At 58.1% G+C, this 19,512-nt stretch overlaps 8 protein-coding genes across 8 annotated transcripts; 5 read left to right on the forward strand and 3 right to left on the reverse strand.

Annotated features, from left to right (window-relative positions):
- Window positions 1–169: 169 nt before the first annotated feature.
- On the forward strand, window positions 170–1,933 carry BDY17DRAFT_295234 (uncharacterized protein). Its single transcript, XM_033733264.1, has 6 exons — window positions 170–295; window positions 405–423; window positions 488–652; window positions 729–803; window positions 861–975; window positions 1,030–1,933. The coding sequence occupies exons 1-6, from the start codon at window positions 275–277 to the stop codon at window positions 1,733–1,735; spliced, it is 1,101 nt and encodes a 366-aa protein (XP_033590793.1). The 5' UTR covers window positions 170–274; the 3' UTR covers window positions 1,736–1,933.
- A 112-nt stretch (window positions 1,934–2,045) lies between these two features.
- BDY17DRAFT_295237 (uncharacterized protein) lies at window positions 2,046–6,347 on the forward strand. The gene has a single exon (XM_033733265.1). The coding sequence runs from the start codon at window positions 2,141–2,143 to the stop codon at window positions 6,335–6,337; it is 4,197 nt and encodes a 1,398-aa protein (XP_033590794.1). The 5' UTR covers window positions 2,046–2,140; the 3' UTR covers window positions 6,338–6,347.
- BDY17DRAFT_295238 (uncharacterized protein) lies at window positions 6,348–9,419 on the reverse strand. Its single transcript, XM_033733266.1, has one exon. It carries the CDS (start codon window positions 9,276–9,278, stop codon window positions 6,441–6,443), a length of 2,838 nt encoding a protein of 945 aa, XP_033590795.1. The 5' UTR covers window positions 9,279–9,419; the 3' UTR covers window positions 6,348–6,440.
- Window positions 9,420–9,847: 428 nt separating this feature from the next.
- BDY17DRAFT_309512 (uncharacterized protein) lies at window positions 9,848–10,908 on the forward strand (the record flags this gene model as incomplete). Its single annotated transcript, XM_033735339.1, has 3 exons — window positions 9,848–10,195; window positions 10,257–10,579; window positions 10,644–10,908. The coding sequence occupies 3 exons, from the start codon at window positions 9,848–9,850 to the stop codon at window positions 10,906–10,908; spliced, it is 936 nt and encodes a 311-aa protein (XP_033590796.1).
- A 46-nt stretch (window positions 10,909–10,954) lies between these two features.
- Window positions 10,955–12,100, reverse strand: BDY17DRAFT_295240 (uncharacterized protein). Its single transcript, XM_033733267.1, has one exon. The coding sequence runs from the start codon at window positions 11,909–11,911 to the stop codon at window positions 11,000–11,002; it is 912 nt and encodes a 303-aa protein (XP_033590797.1). The 5' UTR covers window positions 11,912–12,100; the 3' UTR covers window positions 10,955–10,999.
- A 259-nt stretch (window positions 12,101–12,359) lies between these two features.
- Window positions 12,360–14,119, forward strand: BDY17DRAFT_248416 (Delta(14)-sterol reductase; the record flags this gene model as incomplete). The annotated part of the gene is made up of 4 exons (XM_033730908.1): window positions 12,360–12,541; window positions 12,599–12,939; window positions 12,994–13,401; window positions 13,458–14,119. The coding sequence occupies 4 exons, from the start codon at window positions 12,360–12,362 to the stop codon at window positions 14,117–14,119; spliced, it is 1,593 nt and encodes a 530-aa protein (XP_033590798.1).
- A 1,467-nt stretch (window positions 14,120–15,586) lies between these two features.
- Window positions 15,587–17,159, forward strand: BDY17DRAFT_323097 (MAP kinase; the record flags this gene model as incomplete). The annotated part of the gene is made up of 3 exons (XM_033736945.1): window positions 15,587–16,252; window positions 16,307–16,968; window positions 17,030–17,159. The coding sequence occupies 3 exons, from the start codon at window positions 15,587–15,589 to the stop codon at window positions 17,157–17,159; spliced, it is 1,458 nt and encodes a 485-aa protein (XP_033590799.1).
- A 371-nt stretch (window positions 17,160–17,530) lies between these two features.
- BDY17DRAFT_323098 (pyruvate decarboxylase isoenzyme) lies at window positions 17,531–19,452 on the reverse strand (the record flags this gene model as incomplete). Its single annotated transcript, XM_033736946.1, has 3 exons — window positions 17,531–19,198; window positions 19,272–19,319; window positions 19,372–19,452. The coding sequence occupies 3 exons, from the start codon at window positions 19,450–19,452 to the stop codon at window positions 17,531–17,533; spliced, it is 1,797 nt and encodes a 598-aa protein (XP_033590800.1).
- Between the last annotated feature and the right edge of the window lie 60 nt (window positions 19,453–19,512).

Here is a 19,512-nt window from a genome sequence, read left to right on the forward strand (position 1 = left end):
CAACGGTCCATGTCACAAATGTATCGGTATCGCCAGCACTCTTCATGTCAATACCGTCAAGGCGGGCCGGCAGACGTTGCCCGACGTTGCACAAAGCGAAAGGGCGAATGGGCGGCAGCTGCCGTTCTTGGCACGAACAAACACGGATTTCGCTCAATCCACGCTTCGCAAGCCGACGATCGTGAGTGTGCGTGTGTTCATCCACCCCCAACGTCCTTCCCCAAATCTTCCGCCGCTCAATGATGGGTCAGAGGAGCTCGTGATAACCGCGACAATGAGTGGAATTGCAAGCAAGGTCAGCTTCCCCTCCTTCCCCCTGCGGAACGGGTGCTACGAGTGATGCATTGGAGCTTGTTTCTCGTGTGCGACTTCCTAAACCCTGGCTGACTCTGCTTCGTCTACAGAACCTTTACGACCTCCTGGGTATGCGCTCCTCGAGCTTGAATGGACTGCGAGTGGGGGACGAAAGGACTGACCTTTACTTCAGGCAACGACCCTGAGCAGGACCCGGACAGAGCCCCGGACCCTCCTACTCAGGTCGCCGACAGGCCGGTCGCCCGCTCTGGCAAGCGCAATGCTGCCGCCGAAACCCCAGCTGCCGGAGGAGACAGACCAAGAGGTGGTGCTGCGCGTCGTGGCCGAGGACAAGATGGTATGTCACTTTTGGGGCGATGAAGAGACGCTTGTGTACACTATTGGAGAATATTGCTGACGAGGCTGTGCGGTAGTTGTCCCGCTGAACGAACGCATCGAGCAACCCGTGGACGGTCTTCGTGACGATCGCCATGCTAGGGGCACTCGTGGTATGTTTGGTCTTGTGCATCGTGTGACCACATTGCCCACTGCTAACACCCGTCTAGGACGTGGCGAAGGTCGTCCCCGCGGCGAGCGTGGTGCAGGACGTGGAGGTCGAGGCTACTCTGGCCGCTTCACGCGTGCAAACCGCGATGATCGCGCCAGCCATACTGGCATTGCGTAAGTGTCACGTGCGGCTCACGATACTTCTGGCCTGGACTAACGTCACCGCAGCGACAACGAGAAGCAAGCTGCTGCAGGATGGGGTGGAAATGACGGCAATGCTGAGTGGAACGATGAGAAAGCCGGCGAGGCCATCGCAAAGGCAGAAACCAACGACGAGCCCGGCTTCACTCCCGACACTGGAGCTGGCGACCCAGCCTTCAGCAACGGCCCCGGTGCCCCAGGCGAAGTCGTTGATGCAGAGGATGCGGCCGCAGCCGAGCCGGAGGACAAGACCAAGTCTTACACCGAGTACCTCAAGGAGCAAGCTGAGAAGCGCCGCGCTCTTGGCGAGACGAGCCTTGCCATCCGCCAGGCCAACGAAGGCTCCAAGCAAAAGGGCCCGCAAGGCAGCGCATTCTCTCGCAACCCCGAAGAGGAGAACTTCATCGTCGGATCGGGAGGGAAGAAGCAACGCGAGAAGGCCAACCAGCAGAAGAAGGACACGCTCACCATTGATGGACAGTACTACGCCGCGCCCGACCCGGGCGACCGTGGCGGCCGCGGAGGCAGAGGTGGAGGACGCGGAGGGCGTGGCCGCGGTGAAGGCCGTGGTGAAGGTAGGGGAGAGTTCCGTGGTGGCAGGGGAGGACGTGGCGGCCGCGGTGACCGTGGTGACCGTGGCGAGTTCCGAGGCGGCAGCCGGGGCGATAGAGGCGCTCCGCGCGGCGGCTTCAATGCCACCGACTCCAACGCCTTCCCGGCGCTCGGAGCCTAGTGGTCCACCACTGCTGCCCCGGGGTGATATAATGACGGCTACGTGCTGTTCATGCAGTCCCTCCTGCAAGCCATCCCCGGGCTTCCATCTGTTCGCAGACACAACATTCGTGCGGGTACTCGCCTGCGGCGACTATCGAGAGTAGCTAGTTTAAGGAAAAGGAATAGCGTTTCAATGCAAGGCTTTTTCTCGATTCTATATCCGTTCGTCCAAGTCGTTTCATCGAGGCCGATGTTTCGAAGCCTGAGGCACCCACAAATTCTCCGTTCTCAAGCTGTAATTTACCAACATCGTCATCAAACACGCCAACCCTTGAATCTGCATACATCGCTCTCCATTGCCGATTCGATCGTCCATCGTTGTACATACACAGCCCACATGTTGTACACATGAAATCGCATCACCATGGCTGATGCACGGCCACCAACGTCTGCCAGACCCGTGGAACAACCGCTGAACCTCATCCCCGTCGGCCTCAAAGAAGCCGCGCTCGACTCGCCCACCTTCCGCGCCTCCTCCCTCCATTTCGAAGAACAGGTCGACATCATCGAACGATGGCTCGACGGCTACGTTCGCGCGGCCTCCAAACTCGTCGCGGACATTGGCAACCTCGAGTCCACGGTCAACTCCTTCCTCACCCATAGCGCTCCGCCCGCACACATCAGCGAGGCGGTGCTGGACCATGACTACACTCTCCTAGCGGTCAGGAGATATGGCGAGGGCGCGAGGGAGTTTTGGAACCAGACCTTCCGCTCGTGCAAGAAGTACGAGAGTACCGTTGTCGAGCCCATCCGGGCATTTCTGTCTTCGGATCTGCGGAGCTTCAACATGACGAGGAGGAGCTTGGAGTCGGCGCAGAAGTACTTCGACGCCGTGCTCGCGCGCTACTTGGGGCAGAATAAGACGAAAGAGGCGAGTTCGCTGCGAGAAGATGCGTTTCAGCTGCACGAGGCGCGCAAGGCGTACGTCAAAGCAAGCATGGATTTCTGCGTTGCGGCGCCGCAGCTGCGTGCGACGCTGGATCAGGTGATTGTGAAGGTTTTTGCGGAGCAATTCAGGGACATGAAGAACGGGAGGGACGCGAGCGCGGCGACGTTTACCAAGTTGAGCGCGGAGATGGACCGGGTACGGGGGTGGAGTAGGGAGATGGAGAATTCGGAGCGTGCGTTCACGAGAGAACTGCTGGCGGCGAAGAAGCAGATTGAGGACAGTGCGTTGGATCTGACGAAGCCGAGTCGAGAATTGCACGATTACGAACTGGCTTCTCTGCCGTATGCTGCGGCCACGACGCCCGCGAAGACAGCGGGAAGTGAGCGTGGCGAGAAGCAGGGCTGGTTGTTCCTCAAGACACTAGTTGGCAAGCCGACAAAGACGATCTGGGTGCGGAGGTGGTTCTTCGTCAAGAACGGGATCTTTGGTTGGCTCGTGCAAGGAACAAAGTCTGGTGGCGTGGAAGAGAGCGAGAAGACCGGTGTGTTGCTGTGTGGAATCCGGCCGGCTTTTCAGGAGGAAAGACGATTCTGCTTCGAGGTCAAGACGAAAGACACGAGCATTCTCCTGCAAGCTGAGACGCAGGCCGAGCTATCGGACTGGATCACGGCCTTTGAATTCGCGAAACGAAAGGCCTTGGAGGATCCCGCGAGCACCGATATGTCTGCGCATTCAGCAGGTGTTGACCCGGCGTTTGCCATCACTCAACCGATCGCGCCCGAATTCGCTGCCGCCAAAATTTCTGACTCGGAGCACCGCAGTGAAGACGGATTTGGGGGTTTGCTTGGTGGTGCGCCAGAGCCAACAGGTCTTGGGATTCAGCAGCGTGCGAGCATGGACCCCGGTGCCGCCCGGCGAGTCGTCAGCATCGATGCAGAAAGCACCAGAGACCGCCTCATGCAAAAGTTTGACTTGCACAAGCGACCTGCCAACGGCTCACAATTACCTCAGATGCCTCCGCCCGCGGGAGGAATTGCAAGCTTGATATCGTCGAGCCATCATGCCCTACCAATTGCTCCTGCTGCGCCACCGCCTGTGGGTGCGGCGGGAGAGGGCCAAGCTGCTGCTGGAGCTGCGCAGAGAAGAAAGGTCACTCTAACGCTGAGTACGCTTGCGCCCAACTCTCTGGCTAACCCCCCGGCACCCACGAATCTCAGTCACACGGCTGTGATCGTGAGTGGGGAGCGCAATGTGAGTCTCGGCGGCAGAGCAGATGGGAGTGGTATGCCGGGGGGTATTATGGCGAACTTATGGGGCAGTAGTAACTGGGGCTATGTGAACCGACTGGGTGATGATGTGCCCAAGCCGGTATCCCAAAGTACCGAAGCTCGTCCGCCGACGCCTGCTCGCCCGGTACCCACCTCTATCGACGATGTCGGGGTCATGGATGGCACGGGCGAGATGACGGGGGAGAAGCCTCCACATGTGGTCCACCCTGCCACCGAGCCTACTCCCATGGGACATCGCAAGACGGTCAGTGTTACTGCCTCGACGGACACAAATCTGCCCGGCCAGCTTGTTCGACATTCCCTTGCCGGGGCGGAAGAGTACCCCAATTACTACCCTCTCGCACTCAAGGCTCAGCACGCACAGTTCAAGATCTTGTTCCCTTCGGTGCCGCGCTCGGAGAAGATTGTGCTCGTCTTCCGTGCGACATGGAACCCCAATGAACAACAGGAATTTCCCGGGCGCGTCTATGTCACGACCAAGGAAATCTACTTTTACAGCCATCACTTGGGCCTTGTTTTGATCACGGGAGTCAGCTTGGCCTCCATCAACGAAGTCACATCCGCGCCGGGGAAAGACTGCGATTTCTTGTATCTGCATCTCAAGGAGGCAAGCAAACTGGAGGGTCGCAAGCGAATCACTGTGAAAGTGTTCTTGGACTCGCTCCGCCTGCTTCAACGGCGTCTCAATTACCTGGTGCAGAATGCGAACTCGGATGCCCCAGACTCCTTGGAGGAAGTGATTAAAACGCTCATCAAGATGGAGTCGGAAAAGCACGAGCGCAGCTCCAGCGCGGACAGCTGGGAAGACCTGACCTACGACCCCGAGAGTAGCGCCGTCGGCGGTGATGAGAACAGTGCTCGCTACCATCGAGAGCGTAATATCAAAGCCAGCCTCCGCATCGACGGTAGCTTGCATGGCGAGACGGCCCGAACTGGACGAGAGGTGCAAAAGTTCCAACTGCCTCGACACCCCGTGGCGTATGCGCCGACAGGTATGCAAGCCAGCATCGCGCGCGAATTCACCGTCAGCGCCAAAGCACTCTTCCACGTCATCTTCGGCGACAAGAGTGCCGTGTTCCAATTGCTCTATTGCAACCGCTGGGGGGACAAGGTCGTGCAAACGCCGTGGGCGAAAAATGCCGGCGACCACTGGCAGCGCCGCTTCACCAGCTTGACCTCGCCTCTGCAGGATACACAGACCGTCGACATCCTCAACGACCATCTCTGCTATCTCGTCACCAACAATCGCGTTCCGTGGCGCCTCCCCTACTCTGACAGATTCCACCTCACCACCAAGCTGGTCATCACGCACATTGCCAAATCCCGCTCCAAGCTCGCCATCTACCAGCAAATCAGCTGGTACCGCAGCCCGTCGGTCCCGTACTTCAAGCGCCTGATTGAAAAACAAGCCCTTAACACTCTCGAAGCCGACGCGCTTGACCTGACAAACGTCGTCATGGACCAAGTCGCGAAGCTGGGAAACCACAGCAAAACGAACAAAGCCATTGATATCTTCGGCAACGTTGGGCAGGCAAATTCCGTACCGCAGCTGAATGCCGACGCAATTCCCGCCGTCGCAGGCACCGCTATTTCCTCCGGCCGCTTGCAGCGCGTGAGCTTGACGAAACTCGTCACCAGCGATCTCATGGTCAGCACACTGCAAGGCCTGAGTCTCGTCTTCGAAAGCTTGCTGGGGATCGGGAAAGGCGCGGTGCGGCTGTGCACAGCGCACACCCTCCTTGTCACTGTTTTCCTCATCTCATGCTTGTCCCATCTCTGGCACGGTTATCACACCGGCATGCTGGAATCGCACGAGCGCAGCGCGGCGCGGTACATGGCGCGCCTAGGCGTGCGGCCGGACATGACGCTCGGCAAGTCGATTTACCTCGCCGACATCGACGATCTGGTCGCGCCTACTGCTCCCTCTATGCAGAACGAGACCTGGGCGGCGGAGTTTGTGTCGGGCTCTTCGTTCGAAGCGCCTCTCACCATGACGACGACGGCGAAGACTTGCAGAAGCACTTTCGGCGATCAATTACTGTCTTCTATGCCTTCTTCCGGCTCTGTCGGCGCTCGCCTCCAGCGCTCGAGAAACTCGTTGGCGAGGTATAGACATGACTTGCTCGTGGCGTTGAGAGTGGTCAATCGCGTGGAGAAGGACATTGTGCTGTCCGAGTGGGAAGAGTGGGTGCGGGGGGAAGAGCGGAGGTGCGTGCAGGTCGAGCAGATGCTGCGATCTACGGCGGGAGCGAAAGAGGACGGCGACGGCGGTGCTGGCGAGGAGATTAGTCTGGAGCGACAGTTGGGCGCCGGGTTTGCGGAGTATTGTGCGAGTTGTCGAGTGGAGCTCGGTGGGATTATGAATGGAACGAAGGTCATGTGATGTAGACATCTATTCTTTTGGCATAGCTACCTATCTTGTATCCATGCATCTGGAACGTCAAATGTTCGTTTCTGTATCAAACGAGTGTGATTGTCGACGTGCCTCACAAGCGCACGCTGACCTTTCCCCTCCCGTCAGCAATCGCTCGGATCTGCCCATCAATCTCCAACGGGTTGCCCTCGAACACGGTGAATTCCTGCAGAATGGCATCGCTGTGAATCTTCTTCAAGCCCAAGATGTCATAGATGTTAGAGGACACGAAAGCCAACGCTTCGGTCTCGCTGATTTTGCCGTTGCTGTTCGCGTGCGCAATGCCGGCGGAGAGATACAAGTCCCTCGTGGGGAGCTGCTCATCTGTCCCGATGGCTACTTTCACTCCGGCGGCGTGAAGGACGTCGATCGCTGTGCCGTTGGTCAGCGGAGCGCCGGTCAGAGCGCGTCGCTGGTCCCAGCTTCCACGAGAGGCAAGCAGGGGCGAGAGGATGACGGCTACGTTTGCTTTGGCGAGCTCCGCGGCGAGAAGGTGGGATTCGGCGCCGCCTTGGATGATCATGCGGAGGTGCGGGACGATGTCGACGGTGGTGCTGGCTGCGATCTCGGCTTCGACTTCTGCTTTGAGGCGGAGAAGCGAGGCGATCTGGTCTGCGCTGTCGGTTTGGATGACTAGAGCCATTTTGTCCTGGACTACCTTTTTCAGATAGCGCTGCTCGGGGCGAGTGGAGGAGTCGGTTTCGTTGGCGTTGATGGCTTGGATGAGTTTCGCTTTGAGTGCACCGATTGCGCTGGACAACGATGGTGAGGCGGTAGATTTGGCGAGGGCGTAGTGCAATGCCACCTCGTCCTTCCACACGGCTCCCTTTTCTTGCGCGTGCAGTGCGCCGGTAGCAAAACCCGCACTCACACCGTAGAAACCGCCAAATTTGTACAGTGGCGCGGTGATTGCCTTGGTGACGCCGTGAGAGAAGGCTGCGTGTAGTTCCTTCGCATCAAAGGCCAGTCCGTCGACGGCACGGCTGAAGTTTTCATCGCCGTTGGAGCCATCTTGTGTCACTGATTCGCCGGCAATCTCGACCAGGCCCAGGGAAGATCCGAATGTAGTCAGCGACGGGGCGATGTGACCGTTCTCAAGAGTAACGACGAGCGCTCCACGCTCTTGAGCTGCGGCGAGCTCGTTCTCGCACTCGCCCAGGCATGAGATTGCGCCATCCTTGACAATGACGTTGCCATGGGTGTGCTCGGACAAGGTCGCATCGTGAGTTGAGGACAGAATCTTGGTGATGCCGGAGAAAATGACCTCGGACCGCTCAGACACTTCTTCTTTGATCGAGGCCAGGTAGCTCTGATGCTCAATCGGTCCGTGGAGTGCTTTTTTCAGCTCTACAGGGTGCTCATACTGAGGCGTGCCGTCAATCCAGATTTGTACAGGGGCAGCTCCGACAGACAAGGGGTCGGAATCCCAAACCACAATATCAGCATCGAAGCCTGCCTTCACTTTGCCAATTCGCTCGCCCAAGCCAAGGATGTCAGCAGAAGCGCTCGTGACGCCAGCGAGGGCGACGTGGTACGGAAGGCCATTTTTGTACGCTTTTGCGGCTTCGAATACGACGTGCTGTGCGTTCAGCACCGGGTTGTCGGACACGTAGACGGGAGTGAGGCCGTTCTCCCACAAGATCTTACCTGCCTGCTCGGAGGCTACGTACGACTCGGCTTTGTAGTACATTTGATCGGCGAAGAGGGCCGAGGCAGGAGGGCGGTCACCATATGCTCGTTTGAGGATCTCTGGGACGAGATAAGTCATGTGGGCGTGATGGAATGCTCTCACGGAGAAGTTAAACTCGTTTGTGTATCCGACGAAGGATTCCAGGTCGGGAATGGTGTAGCAATGGGTGTTGAGCAGCACTTGGCCACGGAGAAGAGCGCCAAGACTCTCCCATTTCAGATCTTGAGGGAGGTATCCGGACATTTTGTGCGCTCCGAGACGGTCTGCGGCGTTGCACCAGTCGTCTTGTGCGGCTACGAGGGCGGAGGCTTGCTCAAATGCGTGCCTGAAGTACCATGCCTCGCCGAGTCTCGAGAAGGGCCCAAAGTCGCGGCCAACCTTGCCATACACTCTTTTTGCGTTTTCTCCGCAGGCCATTTTCATGTAGCGAAGCAATTTTTCTGGGTCGGCGAGCATGTCTTCAGCACTGATCTCGGAACGGCCATCAGCCTTGCCTACCGCATGCTTGACGACGTATGCCTCGCCGCCCATGTTGTTGCCGGAACCCGGCAGGATGAGAGAAGTAGTCACTCCACCAGACTTGACTATCTGGATGTGCTCCTCGAGGGGATTGAAACCATCGATGGAGCGCACGAACGGGGTAATGTCATTGGACAGCTCATTGTCGTCCGAGGAGCCTTCAAACATGGAGCTCACACCGACGTGGGAATGCATATCCACGATGCCGCTCGTCAGCGGACGGCCGTGGGCCTGATAGACGACGTAGTCATCAGGCAGATCGGCCGCGGCGATGTCGGCTTCTACTCGTTTGATCAATCCATGGTGTAGCAGGACGTCCGCGTGGATCCATGAGTAAGCAGGCTGCTCTCGGCGCTCGCCATCGGAGACGCCGTGATGAGCGTTCGGCTCACCCGTCCAAACTGAGGCATTGCGGATGAGATATGGCTTGTGGCCGTCGAGGTAGCGAGCGTTACGCTCACGGGGGCCACTGGGGTCTTGTGGCTTGTGTCTCAACTTGGCGCACGTGGCGTAGTCGGCGCGCAGACGGTCAGATGAGAGGATTGTCCGCGGAGTAGATTTAGACGAGTGGCTCGTCCATAACGCCCACACCAAGCCGGCCAGTAGGGACAATTTCAGGATCCTCCGGAGGGAGGGAGCCTTGGGGCGGCGCGCGACACGCTCATCAAAGAGCGTGTACTTGGGCAGGATGTCTTTGTCCATTTCGCTTATGCCGCGTCGCACGCAAGGGCTAGGGGGCGGCTGGTGGCACGAGAGAGGTGGTTATTTAACAGTAGTGGAGTGGCGGCGCCCATTTCCACCACCGAAATGGCCGGGAGAGCTGAGGTGGCACGCCATCCCCCTATCTCCCCAGCATGCGAGGGGAGCGAGACTCGCGCGTCCGCACGGACCATCGGAGAGCAGCATGGTGGTTTAGCCGAAACGGGACTGGCGGCGCCCGCAAACGCGAACATCCAATTTCCACCCGGCAACCCTTTCGCCAACTTCGCCCAACAACGCCTGGGCAATGAATCTCTCCGACCGGTCTCGATGGTGATGGGCGCCTGCAGAAGGCTAGCGCCTAATAAAACGTTGGCTGTCATATAGGGCCCCCCGTGCGCCGGGGAGGCAAACGGTAGGAAGGCAAGTCACGTCCACCTGCAGCTATATCTACCTACTTCCCCTACCTGCGCGCTCGAGACCTGTCATCGTCCACACTACACGCGTCGTTCTTCTCCTTCCAGTCGTTCTTTGCCACTCACCAAGTCACTCATTACATCTCTTCATTCGCCATGCCTTCCTTCAAGACCCTTCTCGCCGCCCTCGCCCTGCTGGCACCCCTGGCCTCTGCTCAGATTCAGGGCCACTGCGACCCGATCGTGCAGCAGCAGTCCAACCCCATCGCCAAGCAGTACCTCAAGCAGTCCACCGGCACCCTCAACGGCACCATCGGCATCATTCCCATCCCTATGGCCCAGGCCCGCAACCTGATCCCCGCCAAGTACCAGATCCTCACCAAGCAGATCCAGCAATGGCTGCCCAACCTCGGCGCGGGCAACTACCCGGCCATGGTCCAGATTGAGCAGTTCCACGACATCTACCACAAGGGCAAATCTGCCGGCAGCGGCGCCGACTTCAACGTGAGTGTACCCCTTCGCGCTGCACCTCCCGACCTTACCCACTGACACATTTGTCCGACAGCGCGCCCAAGTCATGTTCCCCTTCGTGGACCGCTTGGGCGATGGCTACTCCGCCTTCACCTACAGCAGCGCCGTCATCGTCTCCGACGCCGCCGGCAGCGCCCTCAGCGGCCTGAAGAAGCTCGGCTACAAGAGCGCCACCGGCGGCTACTTTGCGTCTTGCAACGCCTACGAGTACGAGAATGCTACCTCCAACCTCGCTCTGCCGCCCAACCGCCGCGGCATCGACCAGGCCGCGTGGACCGAGAGCAACACCAACCTGGGCAGCCCCAACATTGCCTACCGTTACGTGCCGGTTGCCAACTTCCCCTACACCATCAACTAGTGAGTGCTTGCTATCCTGCCTTCCTTGACTTGATGAACGCCACCTAACATGCCTCTTCCACAGCTTCTACAACGTCACCAACCAGCCCACGTTCAGCGATGGTGACAATTGCAATAGCCTCGTCCGCCTGTACAACACCGCCGTCTCGTCGGGTGCCTACCCTCCCGTACGCCTGCAGGGCAATGCCACTGCCCTCGCGGGATACTTCAACCAGGGCACGTCCATCTGGACCAACATCTACGGCCTGAAGATCGACGTCGCCTACCACACCCCCGGCAATGTCAAGTGCCAGTCGCTCAAGGGCTTCAACGTCATCAGCGCTCCATAGAGGAACGAGGAAGGAAAAGGGCAAGAAAGGATTTGGAACACTTTTAATGTCAAGTAGCTTAGATGCTCTGATTTTGCGTATGTAGCTTCAATCAAGACTTCGATGCATGCTCCTCCACCACCCCTCGCACCACGGCGTCGAGATTCTCGTTTTCCAGTCCGAGCAACTTCATCGCGAACCCGTCTTTCTCCTCCCAATTCCCGTCCAGCGTGCCCAACAACCACACCAAATTCTCCACCGCCTCGCGGTCCCCTCCGTCAGCCTTGGCCTTTTCTTCCCGCTCGTACCGCTTCGACTCGAAATCCTTCACGGCCCATTGAGAGTCCGTCGCCCGCTCATACGCCCTGACAACCTCCACCTGCGAAACAAGGAAACTCTGCACGTATACCACGCGATTCTCCGTCTCCTCCGGCCTCAACAAAATCCTCGCCGTCGCCTCGCCGATGCGCGCCAAAGTACTGGCAGACCATTTCGCGTGTCCACCATCAATCGTCTCCGCTCGTCGCTCTCGTACCCACACGTGCAAGAACTCGGGACTCCAGTCGAAGAAGTGCCCGCACACCAAACTCGTCCAGGAAAACGCCTTGCTCTCGTCCGCCAGCTGCATCAGCACATCGCGCAGCTCCGTCTTGTGCTTAAACAGCGGCACGAGACTCTGCGCCCACGCGCTGCTGGAATCACAACTCCCGAAATCCGCAGGGATGAAGCGGCGCACGCCCGCTTGCACGCAGGCTCGCGCGAGCTTGGTCTGCACTCCTGTTTGCGTGCCTTTGATGGTGACGACGACTGCGTCTTGGCCTTGCAGGACGGGGACCAGGGTGTCGAGGGTGAAGTCGTCGGAGACGCGGCGGACGGTTACGTGCGAGGGGTAGGTGTTGTCGGGGGATTTGGAGGAGGTGCGTTTGAGGACTGTGACGGTGAAGTCTGCTGCTAGAAGGGCGTGCAGGATTGCCGGGCCGAGTTTGCCGTCTGCGCCTAGGAGGGTGACGGTTTTGATATTCATTTTGGGGCTGTGTCTACCTCTTCATTCGTACCGGATAGGAGATTAGGTAAGGAATGTCGCAGGTCCAATGGCGATGTTCCTTGCAATGAAGATAGCGACGGGAGTTGGACGTGGTAAATGTCTCAAGCGTGTACCTCTGGTTTTCTTAGTTGTATTCGTGGCCAGTGCAGTTGGTTATATTCTCTTCGACATTTTTGATATTTGATGAAGTCGAAATATCTTGAATGCCTGAGGTGTCAAGTCGGGGCAGCACAGACCTCCAGCAATTTACAGTGCCCGCGTCATACGATCGATGTTTACTCGGTCGTACGACCAGGTCGCGTCCCTGAATTTTTATAAAGACAAGCTCGCGCGCTCTTTGCTCCATGTGATAACCTCACCTCATTCCCTTGTCGCATTGCTTGTATAACAATCGCGGCAGCCCTGCGACTCAAGAAAAACCGCCATCATGCCGCCCAAACACGCGCGCACGCCGAGTGTGAAGAAAAGATCGCCGCCCAGCGAACCGCCTTCGCCCACCGCCGCAATCACCCAAGCAGCAGAGAAAGCAGAGAAGACGGTGCAAGTCGTCAAAGACGCGGTCAAAACGAAAGCGCAGCCGCCTCCGCATGGCTACGAGTTCGGAGGGCCGTGAGTGCATGCCAATTGATCCAGCTCCGATCTCCGTGTACTGACAAGACTTCCCAGCCCGCTCGTCACCGTCCTTGTCATCTTCTTGCCGATTCTGTGCTACATCTTGGCCTTTGTCTGCAACGATGTGTCCGGTTGTCCGGCGCCTTCGCTCCGCTCGCCGAGGAAGCTGTTCACCGCCCCGCCGTTGTCCAACAAATCTGGCTGGCAACATGGAATCGATACGTTGAAGCGCGAAGTCGGCTGGCCTGGCTTGACGGGTCTGCTGAATGTGGAAGGCGCTTTGGGAACGCTTGCGTGGTATGCTCTCAGTCTGGCCTTGTGGGCGCTGCTCCCGGCGTATGAAGTCGAGGGGACGGAATTGCGGACAGGTGGGAAGTTGAAGTATCGATTCAATGGTGTGTTCCCACGACTCTCGCTCGACCTTCGGCGTGCTGACGAGAGTAACACAGCCTTCTTTTCATCGGTCGTGATCATGATTGCCTGCGCAGCTGGCACTTGGGTCCGTGGACCAGACTTCCCAGTCTGGACGTTCATCAACCGCAACTACATCCAGATCTTGACCAGCAACATTCTCATCTCCTACGCTCTTGCCATCTACTCCTACGTCAAGTCCTTCAGCGTCAAGCCGCACAACAAGGAGAAGCGAGAGCTTGCAGCTGGTGGACACAGCGGAAACCTGATCTACGACTTCTTCATTGGCCGAGAGATGAATCCGCGCGTGACGATACCGCTGATTGGTGAGGTGGACATCAAGTCCTTCATGGAGCTCCGCCCGGGCATGTTGGGGTGGATCATGCTGGATCTGGCGTTTATGGCCAAGCAGTACAAGAGCTACGGCTATGTCACTGACTCGATGAGTATGTTTATGCGCCTCTCACATCTGCCACGAAGAGCTGCTTACCTCGTTCCACAGTCATGACGACCGTCGCTCAATCCCTCTACACCTTCGATGGCATCTACATGGAGTCGGCCATTCTGACCACCATGGACATCACTAACGACGGCTTCGGCTTCATGCTGGCCTTTGGCGATCTGGTCTGGGTGCCCTTCATCTACTCCCTCCAAGCCAAATACCTCTCCGTGCACCCCGTCGTTCTCGGCCCGACGTACATCCTGGCCATCCTCGGCGTCGCGGGCATCGGCTTCTACATCTTCCGCTCGGCGAACAACGAGAAGAATCGCTTCCGCAACAACCCTCACGACCCGAAAGTCTCGCACTTGAGCTCCATCAAGACCGCCAATGGCTCTCGTCTGCTGACATCCGGCTGGTGGGGCACCGCGCGCCATATCAACTATCTCGGCGACTTCATCCTGTCTTGGGCGTACTGCCTTCCCACGCTGCTGGCGGGCTACAAGCTGACGCCGTCGGTGCTCTACCCCGGCATGAGGCTGGTGAGCACGGAGGGGATGAAGGGGTATGCCATTCCCATCACCTACTTCTACCTCATCTACTTCGCCGTGCTACTGGTGCACCGCGAGCGTAGAGATGAGGAGAAGTGTCGGCGAAAATATGGCAAGGATTGGGAGGAGTATTGCAGGCTGGTCAGATGGAGGATCATCCCTGGCGTGTATTGATCGCAAGGGATGCCATAGGGCTGAATCAGAACCCTGTAAGGCTTGGCTTGCTGGGGGACACGTCAAGGGTGGAGCAGTTACACGTCACCGGGGAAAACGTTGCTCTGCAGCCCCAGTAATCATTTGAAGACGACAGCCAGCTTATTCGATCAGCCGTAAGCTGAAGCAATGATGAGGTGCGCCGGGAGAAGTCAGATACTGAATTTCTGTAGCTTACTAGGTGATGGTCTCGATCTGCACGGCGGTGATGGCGCTCACCGGTCTTTGGCTAGGCAAATGCACCCCTCTGCAAGGCAAACAAGGCTGCATCCGGCGGTCTGACAACCGTTCACTTCTCATGCGGCCACAGCACACCTGCAGGAGGATCACGTTGGCCGCATTGAAAGACGTAGGTACATCGCATTGAGATCCACTTCGTGGAGACGGCAATTCGGATTTTCCCACGCAAGCTGCTGATGCACTTGGCACATGGATGCGCCCTTCTCTCTGTGCTTCCGCCCTGCACCGCAACAGACTCCACGGGGTTTGACGGTCGTCTGTGCGGTGTCAGCTGTTTCAAACTCCTCGACTCCTCTCCACTCGTCCTGTCGGCGGCACCTGACGCACCCCAATTTCCTCCATGTACATGCACCGCCCCTCGTTCCCTCCCCAATCACTCATTCCGCGCTTCCGGAGTGCTTTACTCATCGTTTGCCCGACGCGACATCTGCCCTGCCGCGCAAAGTCGAAGATCTGGCCCTGCCCTGCGCGCGTCGTCTCGAATCAGCGGCTGCCTTTCGTCGACAAGGTTCCGCTAGTCTGGCGGACGCCGGAGCGCTAGCGCGGCGTGACACTCCTGTACCCGGCCGGAGACATCTGCTGCCTCGTACTTACAACACAGCCCGTCAGGCATCATCTTTTGTCGGCATTCGTCCATTGGTGTTCGTCGTATCTCCTTTGTGATAACACCCTGAGACATCCATCGTCTCCGACGTCCTTTCTGCCTTTCATACCACCTGCATCGTGCTGCTGGTGGATTTCTTGTCGCGGCAGCCATCCGCGCCAGTGCAGCCTTCCGCGGCTTTGTCATCCGCCGCTACCACCCCACACCCGCGAACTAAAGACTCTTGGGCGGCGCCGCACCCCTCCACATATTCCCGCAACATCACTCCCACGTGCCTCTCCCAATACCTGCAACCCACGCGCCCAATCTGTCAACGCCCTTCTCGACCCATCGCGCCGCTCGTTCCAACCGAATCCCACCGCTGCCCACCTTCCCGAGCTCTGCCGGCCCACCTACCTTCATCAACATCCGCTCGGCGGAGCATTCGATACGCCTCACGGGCTGTCACGAAGGCAGGGGTGTCCTCATCCCGCCTTCAAGGACAGCCTTGAGTACCGCCCAGCGTGGCACAACCCAACCATAGCCGTGGCGCCTCCGTGCCGGACGCATCACCACGCCCACCACCCTCCCCCCACCCCGCAGACATGGCGTCTCCCGCCCCGATGCTGCGACCGCCGAAGAAGGGCCCACGGCTAGGCCTGTCGATTCCCGCTTCCCCCAGCCAGCGTCCCGTCAGCAACAATGCCGCACCGCCCGTGCCCGAGCACAGCGTTGCCCTCCCTCCCCTCGCCATGCAACCCCGCCAGCTCCCCAAACTCAGCCTCGCTACACCCATGGGCTCGACGCAAACACCACAAGAGAACCAGCAGGCCAGACGGAGAGGGCCGCCGTTGACTCTGACGGGCGTCCAGGTGTCGAGCAATAGTGACGACTCTGCTCACAGCAGGACGAACAGTTTCGGCACAAGTAACAATGGCTCCATCTCCACCTCCTCGGACATGTCGAGCGTGCTCAACTTTGAGAGTATAATACGAGGGGGCGGGCATGAGCCGGGCTCTGCCGACAGCTCTGGACAATCGAGCGGCGAGCCCATGGCGAGGGAGAATAGCATGCAGGGTTTGGATGTTGATCTGGAGAAGCTGAGTCTGGAGAGGGGCAGAGCGCTGGATGTACAGGATTTGGATGATAATGGATGGAAGGCGGCGAAGAGAGAAGGGAAAATCCTCGAGCTGGGCAGTCTGGGAGAGGGATCAGGTGGTGCAGTCACAAAGTGCAAATTGGAGGGCGGCAAGACCGTGTTCGCCTTGAAGGTATGTGTGCAAACTTGCCCAGTAATGACGTGTTGCTAATTGACATTCCCCCAGATCATCACCACCGACCCCGACCCGGACGTCAAGAAGCAAATCGTTCGCGAGCTCTCCTTCAACAAATCCTGCGCCAGCGAGCACATTTGCGAATACTACGGCGCCTTTATGGACGACCAAGCCGGCACCATCGGCATCAGCATGGAATTCTGCGAAGGCGGCTCCCTCGACTCCGTCTACCGCGAAGTCAAAGCGCAAGGCGGGCGTACGGGCGAGAAGGTGCTAGGCAAAATCGCCGAGGGCGTGCTCAACGGCCTCACGTACTTGCACAGCCACCGCATCATCCACCGCGACATCAAGCCCAGCAACATCCTGCTCACGCGCAAGGGCAAAGTCAAGCTGTGCGATTTCGGTGTGAGTGGGGAGTTTGGGACGAAAGGCGACGCGAATACTTTCATCGGCACGTCGTACTATATGGCGCCCGAGCGCATCACGGGCCAGTCGTACAACATCACGTCGGATGTGTGGTCGCTGGGCGTGACGATGTTGGAGGTGGCGCAGCATCGCTTCCCCTTTCCCGCCGACGGCACGGAGATGAACCCGCGCGCCGGCCTGATCGATTTGCTCACGTATATTGTTCGCCAGCCGCTGCCGAAGTTAAAGGACGAGCCGGACACGGGGGTGAAGTGGAGTGAACAGTTCAAGTACTTTGTCGAGTGCTGGTGAGTCGCTTGCCCCTTTCTTTACCTTCCTACGAAAGACGTGCTAATTGTTTTGCGACAGTTTGGAGAAGGACCCGGCCCGTCGCGCGACTCCGTGGCGTATGCTGGAGCACCCTTGGATGGAGGAGATGAAGAGGAAAAAGGTCGATATCGAGAGATTTCTTCGCACCGTTTGGGACTGGAAGGATTGATGTTGGCGAGTGGAGTGTTGGTGCCTTTACGATCTCGGTGGCAAGGCCGGCGCCGCGGATGAGCGTGCTGCTGCTGCAGGACATCCACGGATGGACACGGCGAGGAGAAGGGGCTGCCTCGCTACGGACATGAGGCTTTGTATGAATTGGCTCAATGAGATCGAAGTGATATTGACTCAAACATGATCTTTCACCACGTGCGCTGTACGTTCATGTGATGAGTATGACTTCATGCATGGGATTGAACCGCTTGGATTGAAGCAAAACAGAATCTATACACGCTTTTTGGAGTCTCCCTTTTCCATGCCCTCTACGCCTCGTTCATCTCGTGCGTTTCGAAGTGTCGTTGGAAGAGTCGGATTGGCATCCGCTCAATTCCAGAAGTCGCTCGAATTCGTCAAGTCGCGCACGCGGAACCCAGCCTCGCGCATCTCCCTGACTGCTTCTGGCCCTCGCATTGCTACGCCTGAGGCGAGGCGCCAGGGCACATCTAACCTGTCCATTACAATCTCCACGACCTGCACACTTGTTGGATTCTGCACGCGATCAAGAGCGAGAATGGCATCCAGCTCCGCTTTCGTGTGCGCCTTGTGGAAGCACTTCTTCGCCTGCGCTGGCGGCATGTTGAAGAATGGAAGCATATGCTCGTAGTTGAAGGGCACGATGTCGTTGTAGCTGCACTCTGCGCCGTGAATGACACGCTCGATCGTGTACCCGGCATTGTTGATGAGGAAGATGACCGGCGCCAGCTTCTGCTTCACCATATTCCCGATTTCCTGGCACGTCAACATCAGGCTGCCGTCGCCGGTGATGAGCAGCGTGCGGCCGCGCGGAGTGCCTTGCTTCTCTGCGCGGTCGGCGAGCGCTAGGTCGGCTCCCAGAGCTGCGGGCGTGGCGTACCCGATGCTGCCGTAGTAGGTTTGCGTGATCCAGTGCGTGTCTGCCGGGAAGGTCGCATCGGGAAGGCCAAAGGCGGCGGTGCCGGTTTCGCCGAAGACGACGTCGTGGGGGCGGAACCAGTCGGCCAGACGGTGCCAGATCCAGGATTGCGTGATGAGTTTCGAGTCGGCATCTTCCTCTGGTAGGGCAGGCGGGAGGGTGTGTTTTGGATTTTTGACGTGCGGGATTTTGGAGGGGTCGGCGAGGTCGATGAGGCGTTTGGTGACTGCTTTGAGGGGGACATTGGGGAGCTTCCAGGCGTTGATTTGCACGTCCTCGGTGTTGATGTAGGCTGCATTGGTGGGGATCTTGCGCGTGAAGCCTCCGGTGTTTGTGTCGCACGGGAGATTGCCCAGGACCAGCACGAAATCGTGCTTTTGGAATGCTTCATGGACGCCTGGGGCTGATGGGATGCCGTTGTAGAGGGCTGCGTAGTGCTCGTTTGTCGCATCGATGATCCCTTTCGCCATGTTAGAGTCATAAGTGGGAATCTGAAGCTTGTTCACGAGCTGCTTCGCTTCCTCGACGGCTTGTCGTCTTTGTACTAGGCAATCGACAAACAGCGCGGGATTGTGACTGGATTCGAGAGCCTGGAGGATCGTCTTGGCCGCATCGTCTATGACTTTGGGATCCACTTCCGGCTCGACGTTCAGAGGCGTTTGCAATGCTTTCGATGGAACATGGACGTCCACGAGGTCGATGGGAAGGAAGATGTAGACGGGGCCGGATTTGATGAAGCACTCGCGCAACACGCGGTCGATCTCTTCGGCCGCACCCTTTGCAGTTTGCAGTTCAGCAGCGGCAACTCTGAATTCTCTGGATGCGTTGTTGAACATCTGGTGATTAGGGCTTTGTCCGATGGAATGGTGGATCATCATGCGACCGCGCTGCATCTTGAGAGATGTCTGGCCGACAACATGAATCACCTTCACCTGTTCCGTCATGCTCCCAGCAATAGCGTTTAAGGCCGAGAGCTCTCCGACTCCATGCGTGGTGATGAGGCAGCCAGCTCCATTGACGCGAGCGTAGCCATCGGCGCTATATGCGGCGTTGAGCTCGTTCGTGTTGCCAACCCATTCGAGACCATCGACGTTGTATATCTGGTCGCACGCGGTGAGATTGAAGTCTCCTGTGGAAGGTCAGCGTTTGATCACACAACTATTGAAGGGGCACAAAGGGCGTGCCTGGAACGCCGAAGATCTTCGTCACGCCAACTTGGTGCTGATGTTAACGTCAGCAATCAATGCGTTTTTTGCGGTGGTGAAGTACACACGATCCGCTCCCAGAGATACCTAGCCAATGGAACGGTGTCTTCATGGCTGCCGTTTGAGTGGGTTCCGTTGGTGATCGCCATGACTGTCGATCGGTGCAGCAACCACTACGTAGGACCAGGCTGAAGCGTGTGGAATGTTTG

This window comes from Neohortaea acidophila, assembly GCF_010093505.1.
Source record: "Neohortaea acidophila strain CBS 113389 unplaced genomic scaffold BDY17scaffold_4, whole genome shotgun sequence".
NCBI classification, from domain to species: Eukaryota; Fungi; Ascomycota; class Dothideomycetes; order Mycosphaerellales; family Teratosphaeriaceae; genus Neohortaea; species Neohortaea acidophila.

Excerpts from the sequence above, each read along its gene's own strand:
- BDY17DRAFT_295240 (XM_033733267.1), bottom strand. The coding sequence starts at position 11,911 with ATGAATATCAAAACCGTCACCCTCCTAGGCGCAGACGGCAAACTCGGC.
- BDY17DRAFT_295238 (XM_033733266.1), bottom strand. The coding sequence starts at position 9,278 with ATGGACAAAGACATCCTGCCCAAGTACACGCTCTTTGATGAGCGTGTC.
- BDY17DRAFT_295234 (XM_033733264.1), top strand. The coding sequence starts at position 275 with ATGAGTGGAATTGCAAGCAAG. Across the intron at positions 653-728 it reads TCGTGGCCGAGGACAAGATG|TTGTCCCGCTGAACGAACGC; the intron begins GTATGTCACTTT and ends GCTGTGCGGTAG. Across the intron at positions 976-1,029 it reads GCCAGCCATACTGGCATTGC|CGACAACGAGAAGCAAGCTG; the intron begins GTAAGTGTCACG and ends ACGTCACCGCAG.
- BDY17DRAFT_295237 (XM_033733265.1), top strand. The coding sequence starts at position 2,141 with ATGGCTGATGCACGGCCACCAACGTCTGCCAGACCCGTGGAACAACCG.